At 31.9% G+C, this 14447-nt stretch overlaps 1 protein-coding gene across 1 annotated transcript; it reads left to right on the top strand.

Moving 5' to 3' along the window:
* The first annotated feature begins 7324 nt into the window (after positions 1–7324).
* Positions 7325–11595, top strand: LOC132738403 (uncharacterized). The gene is made up of 3 exons (XM_060725898.1): positions 7325–7405; positions 9428–9634; positions 10300–11595. The coding sequence occupies exons 1-3, from the start codon at positions 7351–7353 to the stop codon at positions 10548–10550; spliced, it is 513 nt and encodes a 170-aa protein (XP_060581881.1). The 5' UTR covers positions 7325–7350; the 3' UTR covers positions 10551–11595.
* The last annotated feature ends 2852 nt before the right edge of the window (positions 11596–14447 follow it).

Raw genomic sequence — 14447 nt, 5'->3', positions numbered from 1 at the left:
TTGTGATAAATAATTCTAAAACCTTCAGTCTGAAAAGAGTAGTGTATCGCATGTTCTTTATAACTCAGCCCCCCCCCCCCCCCCCATTCAGGTTGTGTTTCCTAAAGGCAAATCTGTTACTGCGAAAGAAAATGTTCTCCGAAAACAAAACAATACTTGAATGAAAATGAAGATTTGCCTCATGTTTGGCCTCTGGCTACAATTAATTTGTATTTCGAATTTGTGATTTTCAGTCGTAAATTATCTTCGTTATGATAAAGGGAAATTTGAAACCAAAATTAGATCAAAAGTATTCAAAAGTAAAAGAAATTGTCCTATAATAATGTGCCATATAGTACATTAATCAATAAATTTCTTTATTCTGTAAAACAAAAACAAAACAAAAAATATACTGTACTAAATATTTAACAAAAGTTCTCATGATTTTAGGTTATTGTTATTATTTCAAATCGAGAAGAAACCAGTATCTGTAACAATTGCTACTCTTTGTGTCATTATAAATTTATTTTTTCAAGGGAAATTAAATTATGACAATTGAGGTTTATGACATTGATGGAAAAAAGTTTTGTCAGTCATTATGGTCAATTACTTATCGAAAATTAAACTACATGTACATTGAATCACATGCATGTTTTGATGATGAAAAAAAAAAACATTGTCGGGCGAAGTTAATAAACAAGTGAGACTATGTACAGTGAAAATGAGTTGTGTATTGTTAAAAACAATTTAAACAAAAGACATGCTAAACAAATATCAAATTAAGACCGAAGATATCACCAAGAGGCAAAAATGATTTTTCCATATCGAAGACACTAAAACTCAACTTCTCCAAAGAATGGGAGATAGAATTTATAATGAAACATTTACATGATAATTGACTATATAATTTATTATAACTGAATCATAAATTAAACAGTTGAACTAAATTAATATGCGTGATTCGTGTCCAAAAAAACTTAATGATAGGATGTAATTCGAATGTAATGCAGTTAATCTGTGTAAAATTAAAGCCATTTTCATGATCATATGCTAGTGTTCTTTCAGTGAATTTATTAATACAAAGTATGTCGTTTTATTAAAGGTGAATATTATAGGTAAGTATTAAGGCAATCTCATTTACGCAGTGAAACTATTCTTGTAAAGATGATTACATAAAAACAGGTTGAAAACTGCGTAATAAAATTATTTTTAAAAATTGCATGATGTTAGACTATGACTACAGAAACGTTTTATTGGGGCACATCCTCTTTCTCTTTGATCACCATCAAAGTATCCAGACGTATATATTTCGACTCGTCATGTGGCTTACTTCCTTTACAGTGAAATGTGTATTTATTTTGTCTTCTTAGCTTACAACATGCCAATTTTATCCTTTACAGTGAGAAGTGTATTTATTTTGTCTTCTTAGCTTACAACATGCTAATTTTATCCAAAAGGCTTCAAAAATGCTCAGTCTACATACTCAGTTTGAATAGTTAATGAACGGCAATGTTTAATTGAATCCAAAAAATCTTATTTTGGTTAAGAATAAAACAAAACAAAAAAAAAATCAAAATATGGTGCATAAATCATCTTCCCTGGGAATGACCTGAGAGTACAAAACAAAGCTAGTTTATGTGCATAAATCCCTGCCTTTCCCATATTTCTTGAGAGGTCAAAAGTGCCATAAAACCTTAATGACTACTGTTAATAATCGTTACTGATTCATTTTCCTCCTGTCTTGTGCAAATATATGAAATTTCATGTCTATAACTGTGGATTTGTATTTTGAATTTAATGAAACATAAAGAGGGATTTTCTATCAAAAAAGGCTATGATAGTATCATTAGATATTGGAACATGCTTTGGTAATTCTTTTCATGGTAAAAGGATACTCATGTCAGTAAAAGTGATTGCAATGACGCCATACAGATCTTAATACACGGTAACATTGAAGTAATAAGCAATGCAACATCAAAGACTACCATAAAATTAGAGTTGTGCAGTGTAAAGCTAAGGTACAGAAAATAGTAACTTCATCTTTATATGATAAAAGAAAATAGTGCTCAATATAAGACATATTTGCCTAATAAGCACTGAATAATTGTGAAGAGCACAATATAAAAAGCTTAATATAAAAAGATTGATGCATGAGAAGCATAAACTATAAAATAGTGGAATCCAATTAGTCATATAACTTTAAATTTATTTCATGGGAGGAAACTAGAATAGCTAACATAAGTATGTGTTTCTACTCAGGTTCTTGCTCGTGGCTGAAATAATGCAAAATGGGCACAATGATGTATTCCTCAAGCAGTAAAGCTTGAAAATCAGCCTATAAACTACAGTGTCAATTAAAAAATTAACAATCATATGAGTAGAAAAAGCACTGTTCAGCATCTGCCTTCAAACAAACATGTAGCAAAATGGAAAATCAAAAACAAAGTTCAAACCATGCACTCATATCAGTAATGACATTGACATTGATAATATAATAGATATCAAACATGAATATCTCTGCCTAGCGTGTTGTTGCTGTAAGAATTAAAACATTTAAAACAACAAGGCACAGAGTCAAAACACATATACAAAAGAATAAGTTCAAAGAAGTTTAAAATCACGATGCGTAAAAAGACTTAATATGACATGATGATGCCGAGAGTCAAAAACTTTACATAGGGATGCTATGAATAAAAGTGAACCTCTTTTTTGTGCTGCCATAACAATAATCGGGAAGACAGGCTCTAAACTTTCAGTGTATTACAAGTATCAATGCATTGTTCAGCTACATGGAACTGATACAGCCAATGTATACTTATTGTGATAAACACAATAATCCCAATAAAAATGATTCAATATTAATCAACATGATGCCAAAAAACTTCAGGAATCTACATTCAAAAAGTGAAATTTAGGAGTTCATTTCCCTCGTGAAGTGGCAGGCAAATCAGGACATCTATAGAGCATATTTCAACTGAACAGATCATAAGAGCATTTAGTGTTCCGACTGAGATAGAATGCATTGGTATATACATCTCTAGTTGTTCAAAGTGGAAATACTCCTGTGAAACAGAATAGCAATGATGTGTAATCGAGGGTAGCGCTTGTTATATTTCAATCTTGTTAAAAAATAATATAAGAAATAATTAAAGTATACTAGTCTTAACATTATGTGTTGAAGGAGAGGCATGAGGAAATGTGCATGCATACAATGAAGTTTATAAACAGTTATTCATTTTTGAGTAATTTATTAATGAGATATTTTTCTAGTTTTCATGGAGATTATATGTTTATATCTTTGCATGTCAATTGAGAAATTAGTTTGTATATGCATGCATGTACAAGAAATGCTGGGTCAAAGTTATTTGTTGGATTCTAATTGTGCCTTATGAGCGCACAATTTAATAAAATGAGACAATTACAACATCTGTCTTTATTTTATATATATTATTAGTACATGTAAATGATTTGTTGAACATATTTCAAAAGTGTGTCTGATTATATCCATGTGAACAAAATGTATTACTTCATATAAATAACGTGAGTACAATGAAGGAACTAAATTTGAATGGGTCAAAGATTAAGAAGTCTGCATATCACAGGCAAACGTCAGAGACAAAGCCAGGTGTATATCCTTAACGTGATAAAACATTGCTCGATTGCCAATAATGGAACAATCTCAAAGGAAAATAACAAACGGTAGGAACTAAAATTGCTCTTTAAGACATCTCTCACTACGTGTACGGGGCGATCATTATTCCATAAACTTGCATAAAATTGTTTTGTGTGGGTTTTTTTGTTGTTGTTGCTGTTTTCTTTGCACTATGAATTAAAATGTCTTCTTTTTTGAAAGAGAAAATAGATCATTTAAGTCAAGTTGACCAAATTTCTTAAATAATATGCTATTCTAGCCTATACTTAGGGGCGCATACCGCTACAGTCCTTGAACAGGCTTAGCCAAACCGTTCTCAAGGGTCTTCTCTTTGAATTTCTGTTCTCTCTATCGTTTGGCCTTAGAAAAATCAAAGAAGTGTATGCATTGTATTCACTACTTGGACGTAAAATGTCTCTATTATGACATGATTGGTCACATGCAAAAAACTTATTTGATTGCAGGGCCAGAAGAACCTTTATTTAAAGTAATGGAAATGAATAGAAAAACGCGTTTGTCTTTGGGATTCACTCTTGAACCATGCCTACCTTAAAAGTATATAAATATCTGGCAAAAAGCTATATTATATAGTGCCAGGCGGTCTTTTTAATTTTGAAAGAAGAATAACTACATTTACGAAATAAATATGTTTGCAAATTTCAATATGAATAAACAGTGCAGAAAACCATTGCGAAACCGTTAAAACACTACTAACATAGCTAGACAATATTGTAGGGACTGACAAAAATGCTCAGTGTATATTTTATTTTGTGTACAGCCCATGCATGCTTTATCGCAGTAGTGTTATAGTTTTCCGTTCCCTCGGGATCAATGATTCCAATACTGAAAATGTTAAAATTTGAATAATGCTTAAGAGAATGTTGCACCTTTCAGCATCTTTCATAAATAGAATACGAATTACAAACGTTTACATTGATCTCAAAGGATCTTCCTGTTTCTAGATATTAATTAACTTGTAGTATTATATCAGTATGACAAATTTCAAGGCAATCAAAAAATAAAATGAATAATTCACTAGTTCTTTGTCAAAAAGGATCTATTATAATGTATTTTATTATAATTAAACATATCCTAAAATCCACTCAGTGAATAAGCAAAATATCCTATGGGAAAAATAAATGTTACCGCTTGATAATTACTTTATATTGACTTTATCTTCCCTCTATTAAATTGTGATAATTCAAGCCAAATAAAGGAAATCCATTTCTTCACACATCCAAATCTATAATCCATCCTTCAATAAACTAATTGAAACATATCATTTTAAATATATTTATATGAAAAGTGAAAGTAAATACCAAAAAATGTACAAATTCAATTCAATTCTTATTGGTTATTAACCCGCTCTAAACTGACATGATATCGAATTCTTACCTATATAAACGACAACGTAATCTTCACATTAAAAGGCACTCTTAAATAGACGATATGTCCATAGTTTAGATACTGAATTAATGTCTGTCTTCAATTGTCCGTTTGCGTGTGTAAGGTCTGCCGCAGCTTTCCCTAACGTAAATCAGAAATAAAAAATCTTTTGTGTATCATATGACAAGTTGTTATTACATTTCAAAAAGTCAGCATTGGGCAATTTCTAACATCCATCATAATTAGTTGATTCCGCATTTGCGAAATGTTACGAGCACCGTTCTCAGCCTGTAAACGCTGGGTAACCATCCAGTATCCCCGATCATCGAAAGAATAGGTGTGAAACGATGACTTCATAGCCCTATGTTGAACATTGTCATAATGTTGACTCTGCTTAAAACCCATTTTCAAAGGTTTGATGCAACACATTATCTGCGTTCCAAAAAGACTCACAACTGTACGTGAAGTCGTTCTTTCCAAGTAAAAAGAGGATGTTTATGTAGTTGAACTGTTGCTAACGTAGTGTTATCTATCGTAATCTTAAACTCAAATTAGCTTCTTGATAACCGTCCCCTGTGCAGATGAATCCATTTTGCTTTGCTAGCGTTGATCAGAATACTTCAGTATTTACTCCAATTTTGACGGTGTCTAACAGTTTCTCTGTCTGCCATGAGAACAAATGTCCTCTGCATACAAAACAGAGAAAGATTAAATTCGACGACTTAATTACAAAGGTCAAGGCTGTCAATATCAAATACAACAGAATTAAGATTCATTTAAGATTCCGAGAAATCCCTGTCCATGCTGATTGTTTAATTATAGATGTTTTTCCTTGCAGGTACGGAATCACATACATCTAATACATCTGATAATGATTTGATTCTAGCATTAGAGTCTTCTACAAAAAGAAATTCTATCACACTCACTGCATAAATTGATCTGTGATAGTTAATGATCGTAGAAGGATTTGTTTCCACGATCTCTCGTAGAGTTTTCTGAGTGGAGATAGCCTAGTCATTTCATGTTTCTTTATGTATAAATTTCACTGCTATTATGACATCGTATAATTTATCAATAACTTCAATGTTATAGATATCACTAAAAAAGGATTTCACTAAATCCATATGTGTTTTTAAAGTCAATCGAACTCATAACTGAGATGGGTTTCACAAATTTGCGTTACGTCACCGTATATAGTGCGTATTACACTTTCACGTTGATAATGGTTTCTTTGTTTTGTCCATCCGCACAATTTCATATGTTCTTCACTGATTGACACAGTAGGTCGGAAGTCCTCCTATGCGTAACTTGGTGCTTCATTTGTAGCCTGACGAGCACGATTACGTCTGTTTGCATCAACACGAAAGAAAGTCTCTCTGAATGTGATTCGGTACTTTGAAGGTTGACGCTCTTATAACTGTAAATGTTTTTCAGTTTCACGTTGTTCCCCAGGTTTAATGTACGTTGCGGAAACTGCTTTTAAAAAAGACTGACTTTCCCTTGAAAATGAGTAAATATCGTGACTCACGTGATTTTCCACTGCCGACAATACCTCAATACTAAGCGATCTAATCATACCGTCAGCAGTTCAAAATAAAGGTCGTCACATTCTTCATATCAGGTTTTATGAATATATGTATGTATGATTTTTATGCCTAATAAACAATATTTTCCAACTTTTAAACTGTTTTCTCCAGAAAATATTGTCACATCAGTTCTGTCTCGTGAAACTATTAAGTATATGATATTTATCGGAGTGGTTTCAAATCCACTCCATAACTTAATTATTTTGTAAATGTTGAGTCTCTATGTACTATTTTATTTGTTGGTTTTTATTTTTCAAATTTTCTTTATGGACTTTATTGTACTTATATAATTAAACTTGAAGCTTTTTTCTAGTGAATGATAATTTTTATTTTTTTTTAAGATTATAGCATTTAATTATCTTTCATGTGTGTATTAGGCTAATCTAAAACCTAATAAGACCCGAAAATTAACGTGACATCTTAAAGTTCATTGGAATAATGAATAATACATCTTAATTATTCCAGCATTTTCTCCATGCTCATCATTATCATCATCGTCTCATGTTATAATTATTTACTGAAATTAATGAAGAAGAAAAAAATAAAGTAAAAAATGGGGCCAATTTAATTTGGAAAGGAGCAATTTGGGCCTGATCGAGTAATCGTGGGCCGGATTGACTGGTAACGCTATTATACTCATCTTTTTTAATTTCTAGATCCCTTATTGCTATCATTGGTAATCTTTCTTCTTTATCAACCCTGCATGTTCATATCTATCTAGTTCAGGTGATAAAGCCACCAATCCTTATGTATATATATACAAAGTTTACAAAACTTACACGAATAATAAACATGGCTGCTGGTATGTAAATTTATCATTTACTTTATTTTAGATGTAAATAACAATTGATTTCATATACATGTAACTTTATTTTACCCTCTTGTTCTTTTCCAAATCGTTCTTTGCTGTTGATTTGTAATCATTTATAAATTGGGTTGAAACTTAAATCGATTTTACGTTTACCCTAGTCACAACCCCAGTAAAGAATTTTCAAAATTGATTTTAAGATTAAATGATAATTGAAGATTTTGCTTAGTCTGATATAAATACTGTATTTGTGGATATTTATGCATCACAAAAAAATTGCCAATGTCAAAAAGTGGACGTTTTGCGTGCGGAAATATTTTTGAAAATATTTTTTCAATTTAAATACTGTTTTTGTGATATCATTGATTAAGCAGGTACATGTTAAGAATATGCCGTTATTGTGATCGTTCTATTCAGTTGTTTAATACCTTTTCATTAAATTGTTTGAAATAAACTTTGTATGAATAACTAGACAAGCAATGAGAAAGATTGATCTCACTACCTGAACAGTCAAACTTATTCATGTAAGATGCTGTATGAAAACGTGTTTGCCTGAAAAGAAATAATTTTTGCGCGATGAAATATTTGCGAATTATTTCAATTTGCAAAAATCGCAAATATTTCCACGAGACAAAACAAACCGCATATGCAGTATTAGAAAATGTATAAAAACATTAACACAAGTTGCACAAAACACAAATAAAATAAATTAATGTAGATAATTTATATAACACACAGTCACTTGAATTTAGAGCCACCTTGTTCTTTTACTACATTGTATTGGTCAAATATAAAAAATGTGGCATTAAGGACAAATTCAGGGTGAATAAAACATTAATGTATATTGTGTTACCTTAATGTGACAATGTGCATAATGATAGAGAGATATTACGCCTATGACCAACGTTACAGTGAACAACGATACTAACTAACTAAACACCTAAATTATTTACCGGTGAAGAAGAAATTATTTGAAACACTTTGAGATTTGATGTGCTATAAGTTATGCAAAATAAAATCAATATATTTTGTATATATAACTGGAAGACTACTCTGTTGGAACCTAAAATTGATATATTTAATCTATCATATCAAAGATATAATTTGTACATTTGAGTTAATATTGGTATTAAACCATATAGATAAAACAAATATTAGCGATAGCTATCAAAACTCGTCGGTCTTGAATCTAAGTATTGTTGAGCAAGACACATCTTCTGACCCTGGCGAGGAAATTTGCGAATTTTTTAATAATACATGACGGAATAAACTAGTGGGCAGGCACACTTTTACTTTTGATCACCAAGTCCAATCTTCACATAAGATCTTACGCATGACACACTATATGACTGACACACCAACTGACATTTAATTAATAATTGGAAAATTCATTAAGTAATGACAAAAGTAAACACAATTTGACATTTGTCCTCCAAAATGGCATTGGACATAATCTAACATGCGACACGTACTAGCGGTCTGATAGTGGTAAAGAAATGTGCCGAATGTTTTCATAATCTATCAAGTAATGACAAAGTTATATGTTGGACAGAATTTGACATATGACCTTCGTGCGGCCTTGTGTCTTGCATGTAACACATTAATTGTCTTCTTATGGTAATCATACCTACCAATTTCGATTGAAGTCCAATATGCAAGCAAAATTTATGGACCTGACACAACTTGAACAGTAAATGACAAGTACAGTAAGTTTAATCCCATGTTTTGACTCTGGCATTTGAGTAGGCAACCGGATCTTGCGCGCGACTTATTGTCTACTTGGTGGTTATGTCTACCAATTTACGGGACAAAAAAGAAAAAGAAAAACCTTTTCTTTTCGAACGGCCACACACGCACGCACACACACAGATGGCGAACACATTATGCCCTTCCCCAATTTTATGGACATAAAACATTCTCAAAAAATATATGCATACATTTAGCTTCATATGTTACTATAAGCATATATTTGGTGTCATATGTGGTTAATCTGCAGAAAGTTTGCATGCGTTTCAGATAAAAGAGGTATAATTTATGACGTTTGGGATACAAACAATACAAAATCGTTTGCGATCACCCTTCAAAAGTATCTGACGAAAAAAGGATATAACACATCGATCACAACAAGTCTCAGCGAGGAGAAAAGCTGCCCTATTATTGCATTATGTTTATTGCACTCTCGTCCTGAAGCTGATATAAACTACACATTGAAAGACTTAAAAAGTAAGACGTTTTAATAATTTTTGTACACAGGTGTACACTAAATGTTTGAATTTGAACTTAAGTGTTTCATGCATTGAGATCTTTCATGAGTTACTGTGCCAGAAGTTAATTTCGTGCATGGCCTGCACTGATAAATATTTCAATACTGCGTAATATCAAAAGAGGCAAGTGGCCATAGATTGAGACTAAGAGTAAAATGCTCTGATTTACTCTACATTTAAAGTATATGTAATAATCTAAAACATAAACGACAAAATAACTAAAGAAAGGGTAGCGGTAGCCTAGTGGTTAGGGTGTCTGCCTCTCAACCCAGAGATCATGGGTTCGAGCCATACTCGGGTTACGACCATGTTTCTTCATATGACACTAGTACTGGCTGGTTCCAGGAAGATTAATATAAGTTGCAAGAACTTGTTTCGCAATCAAGCTTAAATAAATATGTTTAAACCAACTTAAGTAAACAATGTTTCAAATGTCATAAACAGATTACCAATAACGGTGAAATATTAAAAAATACAATCTATTTAACCATTTTCAGATTGTATTTCAAGAGTTATAGCACAAGCGAAACAAAGCAAGAATTATTCTAAGAGCAAATTTTACTGAATTGTTTAAATGTTTTTTAAGCAGCGTCGTAGTAATTGTATGTTTCTCATCAATTACAGATGAGTGTAGTAGAGGTATAATCCTTGTTTTGCTGCATTTTCGGAGTAACGACACGAGGACTAGTCTATATGAGGGTTTATATAAAAAGGATTATCCAGGTGTAACTGTTCATGATTGTTTTCTCCAGCAAAGTTTTGAAAACATGAAAGACGTGAATAAGAAAATAAAGAAAGATTTAAAAGAAAGGCGTGGGAGACAGCAAGATAAACATGTACAATTAACAGCGATTAAGCGATTGAGTGGAATATGAATAAGATATATTTTTGTTTTGGGGGTGTTGTTGTTGTTGTTGTTTAAAAACACAATATTATTAATCGTAGGTTGTTCTTTTAACAGAAGCTCTTTTGTTTAATTATATTGAAATAAGTTCTCTATCACATGATATCTCATAACTGAATACGGAATCCATCGTGGATATAATTTGTAAGGTAGAGCTTTTTCAAATTCAAAACTAATATCTTTTGACTTTCTTTATTTCATCATTTAAAGTTTGTCAATGAAACTATTTACAATACCATATTTGTAAAAACATTTATATTGCCTTTGAACAGATTTATTTCTTTAACTAAACTGCTTTGTCGGATACCACATCGGGTTAACTAATACGTCTGTTTCATTATAGGTTTACCAATCATTTCAATTTTTCTTGTTATCCAATCATTGTCCAATCATTGTCGCAACAGACAAACATTTCAGGCTTTCAGACACATAACAAGAACATGGAGAAAAAAATGATTAGTGCTTCGGATATTCAACTGTAATAGAGAACGATTTTCAATTCAGATTTTGTGCATTACCTGTGACTGTTCACTTCATTTGGCGGCGTCTTTGATATGCATCATCATCATTTAACTTGTTACATTGCTGCTATACATATTTACAAACTGGGATGAATTTGGAGTCAAATTTACAATATTGGTCTTATTCCCGGTTTAGCAATACAGCAGACACAGCTTATGCTCTTTGAAATATAGTGATTTTTAACTCTATAATTAAATATCGTGTACATTGATCTCGTTATGTATAATATGAAAACAGTCAGATAAAAATTATTAATGAGTGTTACTTAGGTTTAAAACATTACTGGTTTTCAGATGGATTTGTTTTTCACCAATTATCAACGTTAAACTGGTCATCTGGGCGAATTTAAACTTTGAATAAGTTTATTATTTTGAAATCGCACATCTACAGTACTGTGTTTGCAAACTTTGCAAGATCATTGCTTTTAGAAAAAAATGATGAAAAGGTTTGACATTTAAGTAAAAATAAAGAGGCAAATGTCGGGTTTGCATAACCTCCAAGATGTGGGGAAATGACATCACGCGCACCTGTTTTTATACGGCCAATACACAAACATGGCCGCGCTTACTGATTTGTAGAAATCGGTGATTTAGCGATTTAAATTTTGTTATCATTCGTTTAATATTATTATTTGGCGGCAGAAAATTTGCAGACTTATTATTTATAGTATTCTTTTTCTGAAATCAAGTTTTTATTCTAACCTTGTCTTTCCCTTTAATAATGTAATCTCTAGAGCAAAACCAATTGACATATTTCTTTTCATCTTATTCATTGAGCTAATTTTGGGTCCGAATTCAACCATTTACAACTTGATCAATAAATCATGAAAAAACGTTCAATGTGATAGAGCAGCCGACTTTGTGATCTGACATTATGGCATTGACCTTTTATCTCATTTTGTATGATCTCTCTATGAGATATAGAGAGACAATGTGTCTGTCTTTGATTTAGGATAGCGAACGACACAAATGCTCGTTCGTGAGCTTTTTGTGCTGAGGAAAGACAAAAGGCTCCATAAACAAGGATAATGAAATTAATTTCTGTTGACATGTAAAATGGTATTCCTTTTCGAATTGAAATGTAATTCTTGCTTTCAAAACTTAAGTTCATTTTGTCATTTCGGTATGTCTTTTTCCATGTTCTGTTGATAATAAATAAGCCAACGCAAAAATAGTTGATCATGTGAGACAAATGAAACTTATAACCGGTATTTCTTGTTTTGAAAAAGGCGACACGTAGTTTACAATACTACTGCAATTATACGAGGGATGTTCGAAATGTATTGCTTATTTCTATCTGGAGACTTCAAATTTTAAGTTCAAGTTCAAAAGTGTTCATTTCATGCCCTCGAAGTACTCCCCGTGGCTAGAAATGCAAAGTTTCACGTATCCACCTTTTGAAGGCGTCACGGTACGCTGATTTGGGCACAGTAATAACTAATGAGGTACTGATGAATGGCAGATCCAAGTGCCTGTCGGGACTTGTATTTACGCCCAGCAAGGAAGGATTTCAATTTCGGAAACAAAAAGAAATCACATTGGACAAGGTCTGGAGAATACGGGGCTGAGGCAAAACAGTTACTTTTTCTTTTTTCAAAAAAAAGGTATGAGCGGGGGCATTGTCATATAAAGACGGATATGCTTAAAACCAGTGACAGGACGTAGTTTTTTATAATACTTTTTCAGTTTCTTAAGTACTACGTCTTTGTAATACTTCCCAGTGATACTTTCCCTTTTTCACCGGCACTTTTATTGCGACTCCTTCACCAGAGAAGAAAATTGCATACAAATAATATGATAAACAAGATCAACAAGGAAAGGCGGCGTTCAATGAACGCAAAACCTTCTTTACACCCAAAGACCGTTTGGCAATTATTGCGCAATTATTAGGGGTTTACCCAAATTAAATTTATGGTTTATCTTTGAAAATTAAGCAGTCATTGCTTAAATCATGTGGTGGGATCATCAGCAAGCTTGAATATCGGAGTAATAATAATTAATGTCGCGGCGTCTTCAATTAATTAATTAAAGCAATTCAGTTCCGTATGATGTTTTCATAAATAATATATAATGTACGCAATAAAATTAATAAGTTCTTCATCAAGATATATTTCAGTTGTACCAGCGTGTACACCTATACCGGAAGTGGGTATAACACGTCACAATCTCGGTCTCGTCTGTCTCGCGAGAATGACAGAACGCCAAAATGGCGGCGCCCATGAACTTATTTCTCAAGTAAAAAATAGTGTCTTAAAACACGAATTTCTCTCTTATAGGGTTGATGTCAATAGGAAAACTGTCATGGTTCCTCTTTTTAAATGATGAATATTTATATTAGACAGACATCAATCCATCCATTCCTATTCCTTTAAGTTTGTCAAAACAGGCTCTACTCTTAATATTTGTGTTGACTAATTTTAGCTGAAGTGAAATCAATAATTAATTCCTTTAATCGTTACATATTTTAAATAAGCCACCAACATTTTGTTCAATCAAAGTATTTATGGTAATAATCTAAATAGGCACTAATGATTGTTAGTAGACAGTTAGGGGTATTAAAATGAATGGCATTAGTTGCTTTGGTAATTCTGAAGATCAAATTTTACACATCCAATCCATGATTCGAAGAAACTACTTTTTTGTTGAGGGACAATTTTAACAGGGGTAAGTAAAGCTGAGTTACCGGCTTCTCAAATTGTTTATATTGATACATATATATATCAATATAAACAATTGATTATTTAATATTCAAGTGTTATCCAGCTTCTACTCATGTTTGGTCGTATATGAGTAAAAGCTGGATAACACTTACATATTAAATGACGACATTACTTGAGTTATAAAGGTACATGTATGAAAAATTATATTTATAATTATATTTTACTGGAATATAGGATATCAAACAGCATCGTATTGTGATCCGTTCATGTAAATGAGAGTCAAACGAAATTAATAGATCAAGATACATCTTTAAATGGCACTTTTAGTAAACATACCTTGTCAACATAAACGCTGTCAAATTATGAAAATCAAAAACAAAGCAAAGAATCATAATCATCTTTTAATTTGTCTATTTGACAGTAAAAAAGAAGTTGTTTGATAATTCGTTTGCTTAACCAAAAACACCAACAGGGTTTTTCTTTTTGAGTAAAGTTTAGACATCGCCCCAGTTTGCATGTTGATAATGATAAGCATTAAATAAAGCCAGTCGCATTTATGAATTCTACATGATTTTTTTTTAATTTGTATAATACTTTTTAATGCCCTTAATCATAAATCAAACGTATTTCATTTGTCTCCTCCATCTTACTTATTGAAAAGATATTTTACAGTATTATAAGGAGCTA

Source organism: Ruditapes philippinarum, unplaced genomic scaffold, assembly GCF_026571515.1.
Source record: "Ruditapes philippinarum isolate M1 unplaced genomic scaffold, ASM2657151v2 ctg1038_1_1_1_1, whole genome shotgun sequence".
Classification (NCBI taxonomy): domain Eukaryota; kingdom Metazoa; phylum Mollusca; class Bivalvia; order Venerida; family Veneridae; genus Ruditapes; species Ruditapes philippinarum.
This window is presented reverse-complemented; position numbering and strand designations above follow the sequence as displayed.

Coding starts and splice junctions, on each gene's coding strand:
- LOC132738403 (XM_060725898.1), top strand. CDS start 7,351: ATGTATATATATACAAAGTTTACAAAACTTACACGAATAATAAACATG. Junction 7,406..9,427: donor AATAATAAACATGGCTGCTG/GTATGTAAATTT, acceptor CATGCGTTTCAG/ATAAAAGAGGTATAATTTAT. Junction 9,635..10,299: donor CACATTGAAAGACTTAAAAA/GTAAGACGTTTT, acceptor CATCAATTACAG/ATGAGTGTAGTAGAGGTATA.